Genomic DNA, 23,199 nt, shown 5'->3' with positions numbered 1-23,199 from the left:
CGTCCCAACATTTTCGAGTTTATCTAGGGTTTTGCTTATCCGTAAACGTTAAGCTTGTGCCGTTACACGGAACGCCGTGGACCGAGGCTGAGACGAGACAGGTAATAAAGGCCCGAACAGTGACAAACTGCAGATAAAAAATAAAAACAAAACAAAACAAAACTATAACCTGCTGTCTCCGGACGGCGCGGACCGACTCGCTCACCTTCCCAACCTCCAGAGAAATGCATTGGGGCTAACGGCACCGTGAGCTGTGGTCAGTCGTATAGTGTGTAGGTTCTGTAATGGCGTTGGCACTTTTTTTTATTCAAACTCAAACCTCGTCTCGTTTTGTTGGAAGTAAAGTTGCTTTGGTGTGCAGCTCATTTAGAGCACAGCTGCTCCACATTTAGAGCCTTAGTTCTGTGGTATTTGATTAAGGAGGCTTTGTTCCTCTTTATAAGAAGTGACTCAGCTCTTCCACCTCAGTGTAACAGCTTAAATATTGCCTCAGGCTGTGTTTTCCTGTTCTCCCAGCTATTCTCCCCTCTGTTGTCTTTCCTTGTGTATTCCCCCCCCTCAGGCTGGTGAGTCCAGTTTCTAAAGCGGATGGTGCACCTGAGCCAGTTTTACTGAGTGTCATTTTTACACCCCCTTGTCTCAGACTGGATGACAGGAGATGACACACCGCAGCCCTCGACCACATCATGAGTATCCAGAGTCTGGGAGGAGCTGTAGGGGAGTCCCTGGGCTCTAGCCTGACTGTGCGTATGAGCGGAGCAGGTAGCGGGTGGAGTGCTCTCTCACTGAAGCCTGTTCCCTCTGGGCGGATCGCCTCCCTGTTCCAGACCATGGTCCCCACCGGGTATACCAAGCTACAGGAGGAGCGGCTAGCCATGGTGGACCTCGGCGCTAAACCTGAGGCCGGCTTGCTCCAGAATGGCTACAGACAAGAGACGTCGCACACAGAGGGTCGGCGGCTCCTGGACCGGGCCTCTCGGTCCTCTGTCACTTTATCTGACTGTGGAGACGGGGGCTACTCTGAGACAGAGCCCATGCTGGCCGAGAGGAGGCTCTCTGGGGAGGAGGCAGATGCAGAGGAGGAAGAGGGTGAGGAGGAAGGCCTGGGATCTGCTGTGCAGAATATGCCCAAGGAGTCGCCGCTGGCCATGGCGCTGCAGATCTTGGTGCCTTTCCTGCTGGCTGGCTTTGGAACTGTATCAGCTGGAATGGTGCTGGACATTGTGCAGGTAAGCTGAGCCACAATACGACCATTATTCAAGCAGCAATCAACATAGTTGAGAGCTCAAGACAGGGTGGAATTAAAGGCTAATTCCAGTGTATTACATCTTGGGTCTTATTTTCATAGTTGGGGGCGAAGTTGATTTTTCTTAAAAGTTTGAATCCTACATTGTCTACATGTTCACTAGCTAGCAGTCCTCCTCTTCTTCTAGCTAGCTAGCTACCGTATCTTGGCGCATTACTGAAGCCTGTAGATGAGTGGAATAGTGTGAAACCATAGGCAGGACTGTGTGTCACGTCACCCGCGTGTGCGTGCATCCTGGTGTCGTGTGCATTTGACACAACACAATGGGGAGGCACTGCTCCATAGTGCTACAAGTGGTCTAAAACTCAACTGGGTACCCTTTTTTTTTTTTTTTAACTTGACAGATACAGTGTTGAGTATTTTTTGGGCATTTTTTGAGATCGCCAATTGCAGCGAGGAGACAGAAAGAGAGGGGATGGTAACAAAGGTTTGTACCAGGAACGTTACGATTACATGGTCAGCATCTTAAAGCCCTGCCAACAGTTAGTTTGGGGGGGGTTTTGACATATGTGTTCGGATGTTGCTAAGCTCACCCAGAAAAATTTGAATTTTCTTCTTCCATTCAGCCAACAAGACGGCCGTGAGCAGTAATCCATGTTCATAACATGTCTTTAGAACATATTGCAGTTTTAAACACTTTAATGGAATTACTGCCAGGACTCTTGACAAGCGTGGCAAGTAAGTCTGTTGACGCTGTTCGATTTAGTCCGCAGGTTCACAGGTTTACATGCAAATCAGGAATTTGCCTAATCTAAATGACGGCGTAGCGTTTTCATTTTAATGTTCAAATGAGGCTGAGTGAAAGTGGGCTACTTAGAAGGTCAGAAATGTTTGATATTTTTCAACGGGTTACTTCCTTGTGCCATCCACAGCACTGGGAGGCGTTCCAGTACATCACAGAGATCTTCATCCTGGTCCCTGCTCTGCTCGGCCTCAAGGGAAACCTGGAGATGACTCTGGCCTCGAGGCTGTCCACGGCGGTGAGACAAACACCCGCCGACACCCTCTGAACACAGTCAGAATGGCGCATCACCAGGGTCAAGTTTTTATGCTCAGTTTGAATGGATTTAGCTTTTGTCGCTCAAAAGCTTAGACCGTAAATGTGCAACGGAAATAAACGAATGTATATATAATAATATATAATATAATATATAGGGATGTAATAAACAGTCAGCTAGCACGACTGAAGAACTGACATTCCATATATTCTAATAATGCAGTTTTAGCTGGCTGGTTTTAAAGAGCTACACAGACAGCAATTCCTAACTAGGGGTCGTCCATCTTTCTTTCTACAGATGACGTGTGTAATTTTCTGACACCACTTGTTCTTGTTGTAATTAGACGACTGGAATCTGGCATCATGCCGCATTGACTCAACTGCCATTTGCTTAGTTGACACAAAGCTACTTGGTTGTTTATTTTGTTGAAAAGTTGCCCTGAGAAGTTTCCCCTCTCGCCTCACAACATGTCCCTTTTTCAAGTGGCTGTGGATGGTCCACCAGGTGTGTGTTTGTATGCTTGAACGTCCTGTGCTCCTGTCAGGTGAAATGGAGAAGAAAAGAGAACAGGCTCACTGCCACCACTGGAATCTGGAAGTTCAAGTTATAATTACTTTGGAAAGTATCAAGTAAGAACTATTTTGGAGCGTCTTGAATGGATTTTGGTGTAAGAGCTTTGCGGATTAGGAATTGGCCGAGGAATTTTGCTGTTGTGCCGGAGTGAGGGGTGATTTCTTGCGGAGGGAGGGAGGGAGGTCGGGCCGCTGCAAGCGGGATGGCTGAACAGTCAGAGCAAAAGCTGCAAAAAAGGGAAGAGCCGTGTGGTGGGAACAGGTTTGTTGGATTGTTTGTCAGTGAACCACGAGTGCATTCATTTGCAGCACGTGATATCCCTGCTAAAACTAAGTCACACTCTCCTCAAACCTGTGTATTCACGATCCCGTCCATGTGTGCATGAGGCACTTCGTCAGCAGGACCTGTCCGAGATTCCTCAGTGCGTCCACGTCTCTGCGTTTGTCTGCGCTAGTCAAACTCAAAGTAGGAGAAGCCCACGAAGCGACGGAGCAGAATTCTCTCTTTGTTCGGCTTTTTGGCTCTTCCTGTTGGCCCCCCGTGCTCCCCACATACAGGCTCCACATTCACAGTGCTGTGTCAACACGGACAGCAGAGCCCAGTGTGAGCTGATACTCCTCAGTGGTGTCCTAAAAAAAACCCCAACAATTTGTCTTCATCTTACCGTTGTTCTCCTCAGGCTCGGCTGTGAAACAGGAGTTTGTCAGTGCACAGAAGACATCATAACTGCTTTCCCAGCCTACTAGTCACGTATAAAATCAGTCAGAGCTCTCCTTTCATTGATTAGTCGATTGGCAGAAAATTAGTTTGCAATATTTTGATAATCGGTTAATCTTTGGAGCAATTTCTAAAGCAAGCACAGAAGAAAAATGTACCAACTTCTCAAAAGAACATATTTGCTAGAAAGTAACACCAATTGATACAATTGGTCTACTAAGATGGTCAAATCAGATGAGAGGGTCCAGGCGGTTTTGATAGTCAAATGCTCGGACACAAATCTTACTCTGCCTCACATACTGGGGCCGTGGAGTTTTGACAGACGTGAGGGTCTGCCTCTGCGTCTTTAGACTCTTATAACTCATCCAACTTCATGGATTTGCAATGCTTCTTAAACTGAAATTGAGGCTGGCATAGTTGTAGGCAGTCATGGAAAACTCATATTCTGTCCTATCTCCCAACACAGGTGAATGTAGGCAAGATGGATTCTCCCATAGAGAAGTGGAATCTGATCATAGGCAACCTTGCACTGAAGCAGGTAATCACACACACACACACACACACACACACACACACACACACACAGTTATATTGGCCTTTCATTTCAAAAGAATCAATACTACTGACTGTTCGAATTAGTCCACAATTTTGATTTTTTTATTAGCTTCTACACAAATATGCACGATAAAATGTTCCCTTTCAGCGTGAATGCAGTTTTTAGAGGCAGCTTTTTTTTTTTTTTTTTTTTTTTACTGATTTGGGTTCCATGTTGTGCCGTGAAAATATTGTAATATAATTATTCGGCACACAGTCTCATCTACATATTGCCATGTCATGTTTATATTTATATGGTATGTCACGCCCTTGATACACATCACCACCACCACCGATGGCGGTAAGTGGTTGGATCCAGGCTCTCACTCAGACTGTTCTATTGATCTCTGTCTGCGTAGTAAGACTTGAGCACAGGCTGTGCTAATCATCCACCCACACGCTGATAAACGCCACAACACATGCGGCACGATAGTGTTTTGACGACCTCTTTGTGGATACGTTACGCAATAACATCTGTCAGCAGGATGTGTTGCGTAACCAAAGAATCTACCTGGTCCTCTACACATTGTAAATTACGGCATTTCGCCATCATGTTTATATTGAACAAAAAAAGTAAGCCATCTACTAATCCTGTAAGCACTGTTTGCTTGTTTTCGCACTCATGGTACAGCTTGTTTTCTCTAATCAATGAAAGAGCGCAATAGTAAACACCCCCCGCCCCCCCCCCCCCCAGGTTCAGGCCACTGTGGTGGGTTTCCTGGCTGCTGTAGCAGCCGTGGTTCTCGGTTGGATCCCGGAGGGGAAGTTCCAGATGAGCCACGCTGTGCTGCTCTGCTCCAGCAGCGTGGCCACGGCCTTCATAGCCTCCCTGCTGCAGGGTAAACACACACACACGCACACTGACAGCTGAGTACCACAGTCTAAAATAAACTGTTAATACTGTCGCTGTGGAGAGGCTCGGCCACTTCTGTCCTCTTCACAAACAGCTCACACTTATTTCTTGCTGACGATGACAATGTCTGAAAGTCACCGGCCGAGTGCTCCACCCTTCTTGTGTCATGTTCAGGTATCATCATGGTGGGTGTAATTGTGGGTTCAAAGAAGACTGGCGTCAACCCGGACAACGTAGCCACGCCCATTGCCGCCAGTTTTGGTGACCTCATAACCTTGGCGATCCTGGCCTGGATAAGCCAGGGCCTCTACAAGTGCCTGGGTAGGTGAACAGCTACTACCTTTTTATAGAATACTGCTAGAGTCATAGGCCCGATCATGTCAGTGGTGATTTTACTGTCCTTCCCCTCTTTTACTCCACTCTGGAGTGCCGTCAGCAGGTGTCACAAACCAAACCAAAGCGTTTTCCCATTTCGCACGTTTTGTTTTGGCCTGGTGTGAAAGTTGTCACTTGAACTCTGGTGCAGACCGTAACAACTGGGCCGAGACCACCAAGGGGCCTGTACTACGAAGCAAGGTTCAACATACTCGGGATATTAAGCCTAACAACCGCGATCTCGCCAAGTGGTCCCGCGGCGGCGGTCGTCAGCCCAGGGTTTCCCCAACCAAGCCACGAGCGCGTTCACATTAAAGGGGGGCGGCGTTTGCAGCACTACACGTCCGTGTTGGGATGCGTTTTAATGTCATGGCGATGTACCGCGGTTGACTTAATGCTTACGGGTTCATTTCACACAGAGATCAGTGTGGGTATGAACCGGGCCGGGCCTGAAAGGCAGCAGCGTGAAGTTAGAGATGGTTGTGAACCTCAGGTAAACACTTCCGTCGGTCAGCCAGCAGAGGTCCCTCCCGCCTCACTCTGCAGCGCTGCTCTCCGGTTTCCTGTCCTCCCGCCGCACATTCCTCATGTTTAATTCATGGCACACCCAGACCTGTGTTTGCACCGCCTTGGATTACTCAATACACTGAACACTTGGAGCGGTTGTCCTCTGGAAAGCATCTCATACTAACCTACCCTGTCAGGTCTAATTGTATGACATAGATGTTCACCACCATGAAAGGAACAATTTAGCCCTCTGAGCTAAATGTATTAAACACACTTCAGATTTCATATTTCCATGGCAGGGCAGTGCAGTGAGGCTGTCTGGCTGTGTCACTCTCAGGACAGTGGCTCTGTTGTTCTTGAGCCCAGCCACGCTGACACTTTCCTGCTAAATTGGAACTAATGGTCAGTTTACTCTCAGCTAAACAGATATTTGAGTCACATGATTATTTATTCACGGTGCCTCTAATGCGTCCAGTTTCGAGGCGAACCGGCCGAGCAGAGGTGAGACGCTGGCGGGACATACCTAGCTACGGGAGCCAAGTGGAGTCCGGTCAGGTTTATTTATGAAGCGCTTTCAACAAACAGGATTGTTTAGCGAGTGCTTTAGTGAGAGGACCCAACAATAGATAAAAGCAGGCGTAATGAGAGCATGACCTGGAGCACAAACGCCAAGGAATGGGGCCAGAGCTTGTGAGCACGCACGATATGTGTGTTTGTGTGGCCGTGGCAACATTGGGCCATTTCGGGGCAGTCCCCGAGACAATTGAATACATATCACGCCTCATATCACGCTGTTATGACAAATTGCCCACAATAACAAAGAGAGAGGACATTATCTGTGATGTATTTTAGTATTTTTTTCTATTCACCACATCATTACGTGCAGCCATAAACTGGCAGAAGGCCGTGCCTGGAGCAAAAGTGCCAGAAAGCAGAACAGCTCCACAGTTAAAATGTCTGGGTTGAAGTATGTGTGCTAATATATTTAACATATTCAAAGTTTTCTTCTTCTTCTTTTTTTTTTTTAAATCAGTTTTAATAATTTCACCTTTGTTTCTGAGAAATCAGGATTTTCTCCCCCCGCCATGCATCAGCTTGGCATGGCGGGTGGTTCTAAACGCTTACAATGCCCATAAGCTTAAGCCACCGATGCTGTGGAGAAAGTGGCAGCCGGAGGCGCGAATCCGAGCCGTGGCAAATTCTGAAAGCTTCGTCACTGCAATTTTGAACAAAGCCATTTTGCCACAGCCGCTGAATTCATTCAAAACTGACCCAGAATCAGAAACTGAACTCCTTCACACTGCTGTTTTATGTTTTATTAGGCTCTAGCATCGGCTCGCCACTTGTGGCACACGCAGCAGAGTTTTAAAGCTGCATTGATTTTTTTTTTTTTTTTTTGCCACTTGGGGGCAGCAGAGCTAGCTGTAAACGCATCACAGACATATCGCACCTGCTTCAGGAGCAACATTAACAGTCATTTGGAGTCTTCTTTCTGGCCTCCTGACAAATGTAAGTCCAACATTCAAGTCAGTTGTATTTGTAGAGCTCAATATTACAACTTACAGGCTCATGCCTTTTGAGGTTTTATGAAACCGTCTGTCATCCTTAAGCATGGAAGCTCGCAGCGCATTTCATCACTTATCGGGATCATCCTTTCTACCCCGTGCATCGGAAACATCTTGCCATTTCTCAGCTGAAGGAGGTAGTTGGCAGCCACATCCTTCTTTTTCCTGGCGGAGCGGCTTTTTTTTTTTGTTGTTGCAAAAAATGTAATCCACCGGAGATGGACAGGAATATCAATATACTTGTTCACTGGTTTATTCACAGCAACAGGGATACTCAATGGCAGGGTGTCAGGGGGTTTATGTAAACACTTTAACCTGTAGAAGACCTTAATTGGAGCACGGCTGATAGCCAGCTTACTCTGTGCATGTTAACTCGGTGTCAGATTCCCTTTGCTTCAGCGGGTGGTGGGTTGATGTGGGACAAGGTCCCCCTCTCATATGTGCGACTCAGTATATCTGCCTCAGCTTTATATTTTAGCACTGAAGGTCTGCTAGAGCCCATTATACCCTGAACTGAACAGTGGGGCCTTTCTGCTCTCCATCTTCGAGACCACGGAGATAATAAATCTGGGACGGTTTCCTAATGACAGTTATTTAGTGCTTGGAACAGGATCCCGCTGGAAACATCTGGTGGTGGCTCCAAGCAGGTGCTTTACCCTAATTACTCTTTCAAAATAGTTGTGTTGTGCTATATTGTAGTTTGAACAAAGAGGCATAGTTGCAGAGAGGGAAAGCGGGAGAAAACCTTCCCTGTGTTTGTGTGTTTTCCCCCCTGGGGCTCCCATTTTCTTCTCGCATTCAAAACCATATGCAGCTCAGGTGGATTGGAGACTGAAGCTGGTAAGCTAAATATGGCACCCTTTCCCCTCTCCTCACTACCGTTACTTTAACCTTAATGGAAAACATGTTAAAGGAAAGTCGTGAGGGAGAAACCGACAGATGGATAGAGCAAATGTGTCTGGGAGTGCAAACATGGCGTCCCTCTGTTCGTTTGGTGCTCCTCGGGTTCAGGAAATGGCAAAGAATGTCAAGCGGCTTTCTCATTTAGAGAATTCAGCCAGCTCACGGTTGGAACCTTTTAGCCACGCTAGCATGGACTTAGGGACGGCAGTGCTGGTCGGTTCGAGAAATATCGGATGGCTAGCCGTGGAATTTTGCACAGACATTGACGGCCCCCAGGGGATAACCTCTTAATTTCCTTTGGTGATCCTCTGACTTTTCATCCAGGAGGTCAACATGTTTGGTTCTGAGTGAAATACCTTGACATTACTTTTGGGTGGATTGCCACAAACAATTGTTCAAGTTCCGAGACAAAGCATGCTTGACTTTGACTTTCTCTCTGGCGAAAGTTTTACTTTGTCCAATGTTTTTGGGTTCTGACCAAATACCAGCAGAACTAACGACATTTCCCCCAGCCTCAGCATGCACTTTGGCTAATTAGCAAATCTTAGCATGCTAACACGCTAAAGTAAGGTGGTTTCATTGAAAGCACCCATAAGTCCACATTGTGTCAGTTGGATTGTTGGAATGAGTGTTCACATTTTTTTTTTTTTTTTTAAAAAAGCAAGTAAAAGTAAGTGAAAAATTCCGGTATTGTTACTGAAAGTCAGGTGCCATATTGACACTGGCAGCGAAACCTTTCAAACGTTTCCCTAGTGCATGCTGGGATAGCCTCCAAGCCGCCGCCCAAAGAGGAAAAATGAATCCATCTCTTCCTCTTCCCCCAGACTCCTACCCGTACGTGTCGTCGCTGGTTTGCGCCTTCTTCATGTGTCTGACTCCGCTGTGGATCGTCATCTCCTCCAAGCACCCAGCCAGCCGCACCCTGCTCTACTCCGGATGGGAGCCAGTCATCACTGCCATGGTCATCAGCAGGTGTGTGTGTGTGTGTGTGTTTTGTGTATAGAACTGTGTGTGTGCTTATTCTTCAAAGGGGAAAGAACAGCTATTCTGCGTCTGCAACTCCCAGCGTCTGGTTTGCTTGATGACTCATCCCCTGAAGAAATTGCAGCACCCGAGCAAATACACCCTCGGGTCCCCTTGAGCCTGGCAGCCTTGCTAAAACATCCAGTAGGAAGGAATTGATTGTCTCACTCACTCCTTCTGCCACATTTCTCAGGCTCATACAGAGGAGTGAGAAAATACAATTACAGCAAATACAAATATTGGCTACCGACATCATAACCTGAAAACTATTGTCCTTCTTTTCTCTTGTACTGCCTTTCACTTTCTCTCAGTCTCCGACATGATGAAGCATTTTTAGCACACACACAATTCACTGTGGACATCATTTAGATGAAGATAATGCTGAAGATAATTTCTCTTTCTGTGCCCCCCCCCCCCCTTTTTTTTTTGTCTCTTATTATGTCTGCAGCATCGGAGGGCTCATCCTGGACAAAACAGTGTCTGACCCAAATTTGGCTGGCATCGTAGTGTACACCCCGGTTATCAACGGTGAGTCACAGTATTTGGCACTGCTACTTCCTACACTCTGAATGGCTTCTAGGTGTCTATTGCCCCCCCCCCCCCCCCCCGGTAAAAGACTACACCAAAGGTTTGAATACATCAAGCTTCCTAAATCCTAGGGATTTAGAAAAGAGACGTACATATGTAAAGGAAATTCAGAGCTTGTGTAATTAGATTGCTCTAATCCCTCATCCTGTATTTCTCCTCTGCGGACACAGCTCACAAGGGTACATCCCCCCCCAACAGTTGCGCCACAAGATTGGGGTCAAAAGTGTGTAACTCAATGGCCTTACCTATATACAGTATATGCATGTTCCATATCCAAAAACATTACGGCCTATGCTCTCACAATGTATGGTAACAACATGCCTCTACTTGGAACAGTGTACAGTAAGGACCTGATTTCAAGTCAGTTTTAAATCATTTGGAAATTCTTACTTATTATAGGTCAATGGTTTTAGCCACGCTACCGGCACTAGGGTTATGGCTTTAGGGATGCCGATGTTGGTCTTTGGTCCAGACTGACAGATCTCAACAACAGTCGGAGAGACTGCCAGGAAATTTGGAAAAGACATTCATGGCCCCTCCACAATGAATCCCAATGACTTTGCTCACCCTCTTGACTTTTTACCTCGACTTTTATTGCCAGTTTCATTGAAACATCTCAACAACTATTAGATGGATTGATTGAATCTCAAAGGATTGGATCTAGTTGATCCTCAGTAGATCTCCAGACCAGCTGTTAAACAGTGGAGGAAGAAAATGAACGGCAACGGAAATAGCCACGCTCTCTCTCTCTCTCCCTTCCCCCGGCAACCAGCCTGTAGACACCCATAAGGGAAAAATGCATTACTTTCGCCACTTTACTCAAACCTCTGTTCTGTATCGTCAGTGGAGAGATTGATCAAATCTGCGAGTGTGGTGGTTTGTTCCTGTTTGTAAGCGTGTCGATACGCTGGTGTCCTCTGCATTTCTGACTGATTCTGATTTCCCTGAAAGAAAAATAAGATGTTTGCTCTAAGTAATGGCCCCTAGCATAACTTTGTAGTTAAATGAAAGACTCTTCATTTCTGGGTTATCAGTAAAAGCAAACTTCAGGTCAGAAATGTTTTATCTATATGTTGACTTAAGTCTGTTTCTGGGACTATACTCTGTGAAATACACTGGCTGGTGGTTATAGCCTGTTTTATTTTACACAGCGGATGGCAGCAAGCAGTTGTTGTTGTTTTTTAACGTGGAAGTTCAGGCACAAAGAAACTCTGCCGGTTGTTGTTCGTCTCGTTTATCCCTCTCAGTTTTGCAATTAATGCAGTCTTTGACCCTTCGAGCTGAGATATAGACGAAGTGTTTTTAGACAAAGTGTTTTCGCACAAGATGGATGACACGGCATAGAGTCTATTTGTCTTGTGCCCGGGCAGCTCCCTGGTGTGAATGCATGCGAGTATGGAAACAGAAGAAGCGAGCGTGCTCAGTCAACAGTCCCGGGATAAATGAAGGTTACTAAATAAAGACTCCAAATCCTCATCAGCGTAAATAAGGCACCTAATGAGACTGGTTTAGGCAGTCGGCTTCGGTCCGTCTGTCTCCACTTCACAAAACTGGTCCCCTTCCATTTCCTCTTGCTTCCATCTCCCACTGTTCACTGGCTCAGCCACGGTTGCCAGGGCTCTGGCACCTCCACAACAAGAGATAAGCTTTTAATTTAAATGGCATTAATGAGAGACACTTAACAAGACGGAGTATGATTCTGACTCTAATTGGTTTTCCGCCGTATACGTATTCTGGGCACAAAAACAGCTGGGGAATCAAGCGTGCGTCTGTTTGCGAGGGCAAGGGCGTTTTCATTCTGTGTGTGCGCGGGGGGGGGGGGGATCCAGGTCTCAGCAAACTTTTAGCTGTCTCCGATTTCCGTGCGTTTAACATTTTATTCATGGATGAGGAAACAAGTGAGACGGCCTACTCGTTGTCTTTCGGATGATTTTAAAATGCACCCCCATTCCTGCTTTGATGGGAAAAAAAAAATTTCAACTGAAGGAAGGGCAGACGGAACAGAAACTGTGAAAGGATGGTGTGTGTGTGTGTGTGTGTGTTTGATTAGAAAGGAGCGGGGTGAGGAGATGTGTGGAATGTGATAAGAACAGACAGGCGAAATGAAAGACAGAGGGAGGCAGCCATTACTTCATTTTAATACATTAGGGCAATTTTATGCAGTTCCTCCTGCAATAGCATGTGTCAGCGGCTGCTTAAATTGTATTGATATTTAAATTCTTAAAAGGTATTCAGGTGTGTTTAATCCAGATATTGAGGACGTGTCTGCCCGTTAATTTCCTGTTGTACTTGTTCTTGTTGCACCCATTTCATTAGCGATAATACATTACATCAGAAATAGGCCTTGTGTTCTCGCCTGGATGCTAAATTCAGTTTCGGGCGTCATTGTAAAGGTCTTAAAAAGCCTTTTGATCAGGTTTTTTTGAACCTGCAGAAATCAAATTATGTTATGCATCTTGTTCTGCAGTTTTCCACTAGACAGAGTCTTCAATCTGGACTTGTCATCTTGGCATATTTTGCCTTTTTTTTTTTCTCTTTCCTTCTGTTGTTTGTGATGAGATACGCTGTGTGTGTGTGTGTGTGTGTGTGTGTGTGTGTGTGTGTGTGTGTGTGTCTGTCTGTCTGCGTTACATCTCACTTCCACTTTTCTCTGTCCCCCCCCCCCCCCGTCTCTCTTTCATTATGTGTTATCTGCGTTTGTGTTATCGCGTCACATCCTGGTGGCCTGGAGCCGTTCAAATGAACAAAATGAAATTAAACCTTAAACCTGGTGGAGCGGAGATGAGACGTTATGCCCCCCCCCCCCACCCCCACCCCGGGCAGAGCGGCCCGGCTGAGAGGGGCACAGACCCCCCTACAGCCCGAACCTCCTTCATCCTCTTCATCCCCATTCCTCCCGTCAGACCCAGTGACCTGAATAAGCCATATCACCCCCCCCCCTCCCCAAACCTCCTTCACTCTACCCTCTACCTCTGCGCCCCCACCCAGCCATCCGAAACGCTCCCAAAAACAAAAAGCCAGAAAGTCTGCGCACAATGCAAGTGCAATTATTCCAATTTTACCATGTTTTGACAGCAAAAAAGGAATATATTCAGTGCCAAATTACATACTAAAATTGCTCCTTTTTTAGTTTTATATTGATGCATATTGTAAAAGAAATATGAGATTAAACTAAACTGAATAAAATAAATGAACTAGTAAATCGGGCCTGTCATTTTTCTAACAATATCAAGTATTTCTTTTTCATCAACACCCCTAATAATAATAATAATAATAATAATAATAATAATAATATAAAGGAATTTTTTATGAACAATATCTTCGTCTATACCATCCTCATTTTTCAACTCCACAATCTCATTTGCTACGTTGTCTCCAACATTTACAAGATAATCATTCAGTTCTTTGGCAGTTAGTTTTGTTTTATTTATACGTATGTACTTATCTTTCACAAAGTGACTTGGATTGTCTGCTTTTTAATGATGCTGTTCACCACTCCTCCATGTTCATTGAGTGCTACTCCCATGCTGCTCCAATAGTTTCCACCTTGGACAGAGCCTCCAGTCTTTATGCTAAGCTAGGCTAATTTTTTTAACAGACAGACACGAGCTCGATATCGGTCTTCCCCGTCACGCTCTCAGAAAGAACGCAGATGAATGTATTGAGCTACTCCCTTTCAAAGACCCACATCAGATCCGTGGCATATTCAGATCGCGAGGGCAGGAATGTGAAGGGAGGGGTGGGGGCAGAGCGCGTGTGAACGCTCACCGTGACGTTATGTCTGTTTACAAGCTCGGTGGGATTGCTGGTGACGCTCCAGTGAAGTTGACACCTGGCGGACAAAGAACCACAATAGATTGAATTATGCGGACATCACCCCGAGGTGCTGGCGGTGTCTAATTTGATATACTCGCCACAATAACATGCCCTGTTGGGGTGGGGGTAGTCTGAGACACACACACACACACACACACACACACACACACACACACATCCCTCTTCTTCTTCTTCTGTTGTGTACGGTGTGCAGTACACGACCACTTCAGGGACTGAGAGCCAACCTCATAAAGAGGAGCTGTTTAGCCGCTGAGCTGCAATCACTTGAATGACACATTTTTCAGGATTCTGAATAAAGAAACCTCACTCTCTTCTCAGTTCTACTCTGAACAGCTTTATTTATTATGATTTTTATTTTTTACAGTCATAAAGTGCACTTAGCAAAGCCCCTCTTCTTCTCTGCTCAGCTGCTCTGTGCCCACCTGTCAGCTAGTTTGATGTAGACATCTGCACGTCTGTGCTTACTCACCAGACTGCGGCTACAAGGATGAAAGGCGCAGGAAGTTTGCGCGTTACTTGCAAAAGGGAAGGCGCGCTAGCAGCAGCATGTGAATGTATTTTGTCTGCACAGATGGCGTCCCGCAGTCTCTCGACTGCTCATCTGCTTGATGTTACTAAAAAAACCCAAACAAAACCCCAAAACATAATTTGGCGTAGCAGATCTTATTTTCTGCCGTGGTAATTATCTTGCAAAACCCGCTACATTTTAATAATGGCTGAATCATCTGCAATCACCACAGACATTTTAGCCAGGTTTCCATCCAAATGTGGCTCAAATTGTAAGAAAACCCAAAAGAAAATGCGAATGAATGTGTGTTTCCGTCTACCACTGCGACTATGAGGAGTTGGTTCATTGGCACAAACAGCTAGCGGCGCTAATTCTCCAGCCGGGTGCCATTAAATCACTGCAGGAGCACAGAACGCAACAAGATGAGGTTAAAAAAAGAAAAGAAAAAAGAGCCCCAGTTAACAGAAAACATGATGGAAATGTGACTTTTAAGCCTTGTGTGCTTCATGCGCGTCATGATTTGTTTGCTAAGGCTGTCTCTATTGCACTTTGTCGCACCTTGCTTTTATCAATACGCCAGCTTCTTAGCGTCAATACAACATTTTTATACAACATTCATTTTGAAGTATCTTGCTCTGACTCTCTGACAATTTAGCATTTTGTAGTCGAGACCGCCGCCGTTACGATGGCGTGACTGCTAATCGCTAATTGCATAGTTTGTCCATCCCAAGTTGATCTTTCAACGACGTCCCACACAGTACATATCTTGGATCACAATTCTTTTTGTTCTTTACAAGTGTTTATGTTACAAAAAGAAGATAAATAGCTGTATTATCTGCCTTTGCCTCCTCATTGAATGCTCTGCTCCAATCATGAACCGCATGAACTCTCTCTATCGTGTCCAGGAATCGGGGGCAACCTGGTGGCTATTCAGTCCAGCAGGATCTCCACTCACCTGCATTTCCACTGTGCTCCCGGGGAGGTTCCCGACGAGGCCAAGGGCTGCTACTACCCCTGCCGCACGTTCTGCGGCACAGGTCAGTCGTTATTGTGGCTATTATTGACACCGTCGCTGACGAGAAGCCTTCAACCTGGCTCACTGTAACTGGCACGAGCACGCATGTTTAAAGTAGGTTTGGATGTCACCGCTAATGGAAATGCTGTCAAGATTATAACCAGGCTTTAAAGTCTGCAGTAAATTCACAGTTTGAAACGGTGGCTTTCTGCTCTGTTCCTGGTGGGCGGCAGCAACTACCAGGCAGTTAATTGCCATCTCCTGCTGTCCCAGGTGTAAATGAATTCCTTGTTAGAAGAAATGAGTAGTTGGGCCGATTCCAACAGCACAGTTTGTCACCAAACTATTCAATCATGTATTCTAGAAAGAGTAGAGTAGTACGTTCTCCTGCAAAGAAACGAATCCCTCATGTTCACATCTAAACTGCCTCTCCTCCATCCTTTTTTTTTTTTTTTTTTTTTGTATTTCCTCAGGAGCCAATCATCGCTCTGCTCAGGTGCTCCTCCTTCTGGTGATCCCCGGTCACCTGATCTTCCTTTACACCATCCACCTGATGAAGAGCGGGCACACAACCCTGACGCCCATCTTCATGTCCGTCTACCTGGCTGCTGCTATGCTGCAGGTGAGCACACGAGGACCGGACCCCGATCGAAAGAAAATGAGTTGCCAGCTACTTTGATAATCGATAAGTAGCTTCGGCCGTTTTTCAGGCAAAAATGGCGAACGTTTGCTGGCTCCAGCTTCTTAAATGTCCGTGGCCAAATGGCTCTGGGGGAAAATGAGCGTTCTTCAAAATGTTTTGACATTTCACAGACCAAAAGATTCATCGATTAATCGTGACGGTAATCGGCAGATGAATCTAAAATGAAAAGAAAGTCGCCAGTCGCAGCCTTAATGAGGACTTTTAAAGGTAGTTTCATTTTAGGACGTGGCCAATGCGCGATTAGAGGGGTGCATGGAACATGTGATTATGAAATGACTTCCCAGCATGCCGTTTAATCCATCTCAAAATCCTGCGTGCCTTGTCGCAAGTTGACTTTCGAGACTTTGGAGGGTTTTTTTTATTTGTGGGTTTTTGAGGCTAATTAAAAGTCTGAACACAAGAGACGAGGAGGATACTTTTGTACAAATACGTCGATGTTGGTTTGGACTTGGTGTTTATGTTTGCCCTGCGTCGCCCACCGTCTGTGACTACGCAGTACAAGTTTGCATTAGGACCTTCAGGCAAACATTTCTTGTATCTGCACAAGCTCATCTTGTGTGTGTGTGTGTGTGTGTATCCTGTGGTTTCAGGCGACTCCTGAAGGACTTGGACTTATGAAATCATGAATGACAGCTTTTTCTTTTATTTTCAGGTGCACCGCAATCTGTCTAAACGTCTGGAATTTTGAGAATTCACTCTGCGTGTTTGTGTGTCTGCGTGTGCACCGGACGCTTGCTTTGCTCGACGGCTTTTTTTTTTAAGGCTCCCCCGAATCTTTAATGCAGACGTGGAACATTAGGATGTAATCCTGGCCACTGACGAGTTGGAGACTCTCCAAATCAATTAAGTCTGTGGCCAGCAGAGCCGGGGTTGCAAGGGTAGAGGGAGTTTGGATCCAGCCTCTTGCACATCTTAGTATTTACAGCCACTAAAGAGAGAATGCTCAACAATGAATTTATTGGACTCAAGAACCTTAAACGCCACTTTCGCTTTTAGCTTTTTGAAGGGTCGACAGGGTTTCACGAGCCGGGCCAGGCTGAAAGGCAGACAGGACACTGCATGTCAGAACAACTCGTGAACTTCTGTGTTGATCTGTCTCTAGGACGTCTCGGGGGAAGTTGCCTGAATTCCGCTTTGAATGATGGCTTCTGCACAGCGACACAGCAGGAAGGTTATTAAGGGATAATTGTTTATTGAAGCATGCCGCAGAGATTACTCATAGACTTTCGTCTGCTTCGTCATCGGTGTGTTTTTCACAGGCACAGACAGAATAGCAGATCCTAATTATTAGGCTGAACGCTGCACATAATGTGGAGGTTGAATGCTAACTGTTGGTTTTCCTAATGACCTATTCAGTCTGAGGCTCACTTTTAATACTGCAACCTGAATAAATGTCAGACTCTATTCGGGGTTCTTTTTTAGATTGGATTAGATTGAATCGAAATCTAAACAACTATTCAGTATTTGTTTTAACATAAATCACAGTAGTTTTTCCGACAGATGGGTCTTTGTTGTCCCAGAAGGGCACTTTGTTTGTGAGCCTGGAGGACACACATTACTATATTCATGTATATACATCCATGTCCTTACAAACAGTCCCACAGCATGTATAGACACATCTATACATAGTGTTAATCTGCATTTCTTTATCAGGAGAAACGTAACACTTTACAACTAAGTTACAACTCCTGCTAGCAAGCTTATGGTGATCCGTGTTTGTCATTCATGAAAGGAAGGATGAAAAAGGAATACTGTGAGTTAAGTGAGAAGATATACAGGTACATATATAGCTATACACACAGAAAATATGTACAGCAATATCTGTGTAATATGGGTAATACAAATTATCGTGCAAATAGAAAGCTTTGGTCATAGTGGGAATGAGGGCGTATATAACTACAATAGCTACCGGGGGAAATATAAACTTTATTTAAACAATTCTGTGTAAGCATGGTCCACGGCTAGTGGAATTTAGGGAAAACAGTTCTGAGGTCTGTTACAGCTACAGTAAAAATGGCATCCGGTTGTTTTGTCATGTGAATAGTGATGGCCTCGTCTGGGAGCATGTGAACAGCAGCAATAAAAACACCGGATGCAGGCTTGTTGGGATAAGTCCGCCCGCCATTGGCCGACTATTTCCCGCTATCTTGCAGTCTCTGATTTTGAGTTGTCGGGTTAGTCTGAGTCTTGTTTGGTCCATTTTATTTTCCTGCGACTGGACATGAGCCAAGAGTAGGCAGGGTAGTGGAGTGGTCTTAGGCCCGAGCTTGGTCAGCTTAGCCCTTATCCCGACTCTCTTCCTCCTCTTCCCTTTGGACCAATCTTAAACCTCTAAAATGCATGAAGATAAAAGGGATGACTATGAGCAGGAAGGGGAATACAGGAACCTGCAGTGTTTTTGCACTCAGTAGTTAATGAATGGGCCTGAGTGCGAGGCACCTGTTGTTGTCTTTATCTCTCTGAAAACAAACACGTGGGCGGCTGAGGATTATGAGTAAGGTGTAGCTGCGCCTTTAGCGAGCCTCTCCACCCATACTTCAACCCAAGCACTAATGATGGCAATATAAATTCTGCCACTCTCACCGACGCGCTCGACGCGTAAACGCAAATGAACACATAAAGCTCGACACTGTGAGTGTGTAAAATGAGGGTATGCGATGGTCTGCCACTGTAGTCATTTATAATGCCTGGTCTCATGAGGAACATTTGTTTTCATGTGTGGAATGGATTGTTTCGACTGAGAGTTATGGACGTCAGTAGCCTGAGTCATTGCCCTCAAAAGACCCCGGTGTGGTGTATTACTGCATATCTGAAAACTGAACTCACTTCACCCATGCAGATGTATTTCATTTCATGTCCTGCAGTAACCCCCAAGTAAAGGAGTAAATGTTTAATTCGCACATGACCTACATTTCAAATATCCAATTGCCCCGAAACGTTGAACGCGGACTCCTCTATCCATTCGGCAATTCAATATATACAAGACCTTACAATACAGTTTCATATTCTCTCCCTGCGCTCAACGAGAGCCTGGACACAATTTGGCAAAAGATATTGGTAGCATGGTGCAATTTGATAATGCCATTCAGTGAAAGTAAAAAAAAAAAAAAGCACTGTAACGGCCTGTTTCTTTAATGGCAGTGATAAGCGGAAATTGCACATGCTGCGGTTTGATAATGTTCTATTTAAAGTGACAGCCATAGAAAATTAGGGGAGAGATTGAAACATTTCCAGCAGAATGCCTCGACTCATTGTGATATCTCGGCGGGCCGCGCTGCACTGTCACCGAGTGGGGAAAGAAGAAGAAGAAGAAGAATGTAGAGAAATTGACTGGAGTTCTGCATATTTTGGCGTACAGCGCGTTTTACACAGTGATGGGGATGGTGAATCAAAAAAATCATGGACATAGCAAACAAGGGTAGAAACATTAAAACCTAACTTAAACAATACATCAGACAACGTGATTGAACGCTGCTGTACTCGGCCCACTGTATATTCAAATGAAGAATGAGGCAATGCAAAATAAGCAAAGGCAGCATAGTGCAGCAATAAGCCACAGAGGTGTCGAAGAACAGCAGTCAAGAGACTCTTAACTTTGAAAAGGTGACACAAAGTTTACCCGGCGATTTTCATACGCATGACTACAGTAATGTAACGTTCATGGGAATCGTAATCCTGGGACATTTCACAATATTGGAGCCAAAAGTCACGGGGTCACAGTACACGGTGAAACCAATGATGACTGCTTTAAAGGCACAACCTTCACCAGGGTGAACATCTCTTGCTCTGAAACCCAAAACCTCATTATTTCCGCCAAGGCCGCCGCGTGCGATGTTATCGGCGTTTATCTTCGCCAGATCGGGAATCCCTGCGCAGCTCGGCCCGTGAGAAAGTCGCTCGACCTCTTATCTGTCGGCTCTCTTGACGGGTGCTGACGGGTTTGCGGGAGTTCAACCCTCGCCTTCCCGTCGTTTCCCCACAGTGCGCGCCAGGAAACCCTTTTGCCCCTAAGAGACAATTCTAAACACAAAGAAACCGCAGATTGCGACAGCTTCTCTTAAATCCCTCACACACGCCTCCTTAAAAGCAAATGTTTGCAGTCGTGTTTGTGTTTGTGCAAAGTGGTTTGCATATGAGGCCCAGTATTTGACTAACGGCGCCGCACTTCTTCCCTCTTTTATTTATTTATTTATTTTAAAGTGAGATTGCAAAAGAAAACCCCTGGTCTGTGTATATATTCAAAGTCATTCTTGAGCATAATTTAACACAAAAGCGATGCGTGGGTTATTATACAATGTCGGGTCAGCGACGTGAAGCGGCTTGTAATGGTCTGCAAATCAGTCGCATTTCGGTGAGCAGGTATCTTTTCAAGAGCGCAGCGAAATCCAATTATGTCTGCCCGGGTGACAAATACCTGCAGTGTTCTTAAGTAGCTAATAGAGTGACGTTAAGTGATACAGTGCGTCTCCTTTCGGGCTGGATTTGCAGGTTTGTTTGAGCACAGGATTGAGGGCTGTGTACACTCTCATAGGTAAGTGATGCAGAGAGGCGGGGGGGTGGAAAGAGAACAGTTAAAACGGAGATTCGCCTCAATGCTTGAATGTGCCACACTGACAAGGACGCATCAGTTAAGTCAGTGATACGACACCTCACACGGACATTCCTGGTGGGTATTATTTACTGTTCACCATGCGATAGCCTGACTCCCCGGATGTAGGCTGTTGGGACGCGCCTGCCATTGGCCGACTATTAACAAACAGTCTTGCATAGCAATTCGAGGGCACCGAGGCAGATGATGCGAGCCATGCACGGCCGCCCCCGGAGATCAAAATATCTTGCGGACCACTCGGACGTTTAAGACCCGAAGACGGAGACAGAGAAGAGGCAGCGCGATGGATCAGCACTCTGTTATATTTCATCCTTATACAAATGTAAGAGACTAGGCTGCATCTTAATCCTCGAAAAGCCGACAAAGCACGCAACTTTGCGCGCGCACTTTTGTTTGTCCGGGATGGGAAGCTGCGTACTGTTAAAGTGATGGATCGCAGTCGACAGTTTTGAGGCGGGCGATGGTGCCCAGTGATGCGCTTTTTCCACTCCAAGACAAAGTGGGGCCGTCAACAGGTTGTCAGAGCTCGCATTATATCCATGATCCGTGATCCATGCTCCCCGCTACCTCCTCGATACCATCATCGCCGCTTGTGTTCGTAGCATGTCGGTAATCTTTCAATGGCCGCAATGCTTCTTTTTTTTTTGTTTTTTTTGTTGTAATGTTTGCACCGCCAGCTCTGGACAGCTCATTTCCCCCTTAAATTATAGACTCGTCCTTATCTTTTAATGGACTTCTCTTCTTTCTTTTTTTTTTCTCTCCCCACCCCCCTCTAGGCGTCGTTCCCTCCATGCGTGGAAACTTGAATTATGAATAACACTCTCTTAACTCGTCTTTCGGTCTGCTGCTCCGTCCATTACTCCTTCTCCCCTCTGTTCCCACTACGCTTATGTGTGTTTATGCCGCTTCTGCACGGCATTTTGAGGCACTTATTTCCTCCCGGCCCTTCATAACATAAGCTTTTGCTTGTCTCCGTCTTGCTTTTCTTAGACTGCCGCTTCCTGTCCTCCTTTCTTTTTGCCATATGTCATTTTTTGTTATTGCAAGGCAGCAAAAAAAGCACGGCTAACCCAATCAAAAGAAATAAGAAAACAGGACGTAGATAAGTTGCCAGATTCAGGCCCATCTCCACAACATATTAGTAAAATCAACCATTAGTATCATTCATTGTCCTGTTTAGAAGAAAACAGAGAAAAGAGTCTGCAGCCATGCTAGCAGCTAGTAGGCACGGTGGTGCTTTGAGCTAAATGCTAACATCAGACAACCAGTGGAAACTCCAGGATGTTACCGTTTCCAGCCTTTGTGCTACACTAAGCTAACCGGCCGCCGGCTCCAGCTACGCGTTAACTGTTAACTAACCCACGTTCTCTGAGAGAAGTGCAGGGTTTCAAGTCCGTGTTGGGAAGCTGGACTCTAATCCCCCTTTCTCTCTCGACCCAGGTGCTGCTGCTGTTGTGCATAGCAGACTGGATGGTGCACTCCATGTGGCGGAGCGGCAAAGACCCGGACAGTTTTTCCATCCCTTACCTGACCGCTCTGGGTGACCTGTTGGGCACCGCCCTGCTGGCGCTCAGCTTCCACTTCCTGTGGGTCATAGGAGACCAAGACAGCGACGTGGGCGACTGAGCGGACCCTTTGACGATGAGGCGTCGGCGGCGACGGGAACCTTGCTGTCCCCCATCTGACTTCTCTCGCCCTTAAGCCTTTGTGGGGATGTGGGTACTCTGTATCGCTGGCCAGCACATTCCTCTGCTTCACTACACTTAAACCACATGATGGTTTGAAAACTATTTTCTGCTCCTGGCTTTTTTTTTTTCTTTTTTTTTTTTTACACTACAAACAAAAGATACTATATTCCATACATTTAGACTCCCAGTACAGATTTTGATCTGTATAGTTTGCACCAAAGCACTAGCATATTATATTGCTGGTTAAGAGGAGCGGACGAACACCACCCACCACCCACAGCGCTGAGGGATCCTTGCTGCTGTTGGCAAGGTGGTCTACTCTTGCTAGTCAAGCTCAGTCGGAGGTCTTCTACTTAAAAAAACAAACAAACAATCTCTTTGGCTGGTAGATGTTTTGGGGATTTACCGCCACATGCCATGTCACAAAAATGTGTTCCCTGCCTTGCATCATCAAGTCAGTGGACAGAGACGCACTGTTAAAAGGGAATAACATGAATCTGTATTCACTGTACGAGAAGTCTACATTTCACCCTGTGTTCTCTTTTTTTTTCTGTGTTTTTCCAGTGTCCATACAACGCCGTTTTAATTTCCCTATGCCGGCATTTTGGCTCATCCCACACTGACGAGGCTGAAATGTTCTTTTCCGGCGGCCGCACATGAGCGAACATGCACACGGGTGCCATGCGGACACATTTGCACGGGCTGTTTTCGTTTTTATAAACATTCCCGCTTCCTTTTTCCGTTTCCACTTCCAGTTCCTAGGCTGCCTCCTGACGGGACGTTGGATCAGGGGCTCCCTGACGTTTTAATGGCTCTGCAAAGCAGGGCGTCAGATCC

The 23,199-nt window shown here is 45.8% G+C and overlaps 1 protein-coding gene across 1 annotated transcript; it reads left to right on the top strand.

The window, feature by feature from the left end:
* Positions 1-686: 686 nt before the first annotated feature.
* slc41a2b (solute carrier family 41 member 2b) lies at positions 687-22,300 on the top strand. The gene is made up of 10 exons (XM_070928766.1): positions 687-1,229; positions 2,179-2,286; positions 4,061-4,132; positions 4,883-5,027; positions 5,216-5,362; positions 9,216-9,363; positions 9,863-9,942; positions 15,253-15,384; positions 15,836-15,984; positions 22,115-22,300. Exons 1-10 carry the CDS (start codon positions 687-689, stop codon positions 22,298-22,300), a joined length of 1,710 nt encoding a protein of 569 aa, XP_070784867.1.
* Positions 22,301-23,199: the final 899 nt, after the last annotated feature.

This window comes from Enoplosus armatus, chromosome 22, assembly GCF_043641665.1.
Source record: "Enoplosus armatus isolate fEnoArm2 chromosome 22, fEnoArm2.hap1, whole genome shotgun sequence".
Taxonomy (NCBI): domain Eukaryota; kingdom Metazoa; phylum Chordata; class Actinopteri; order Centrarchiformes; family Enoplosidae; genus Enoplosus; species Enoplosus armatus.
Note: the sequence above shows the minus strand (reverse complement) of the source record. Positions and strands in the feature narration are given on the sequence as shown.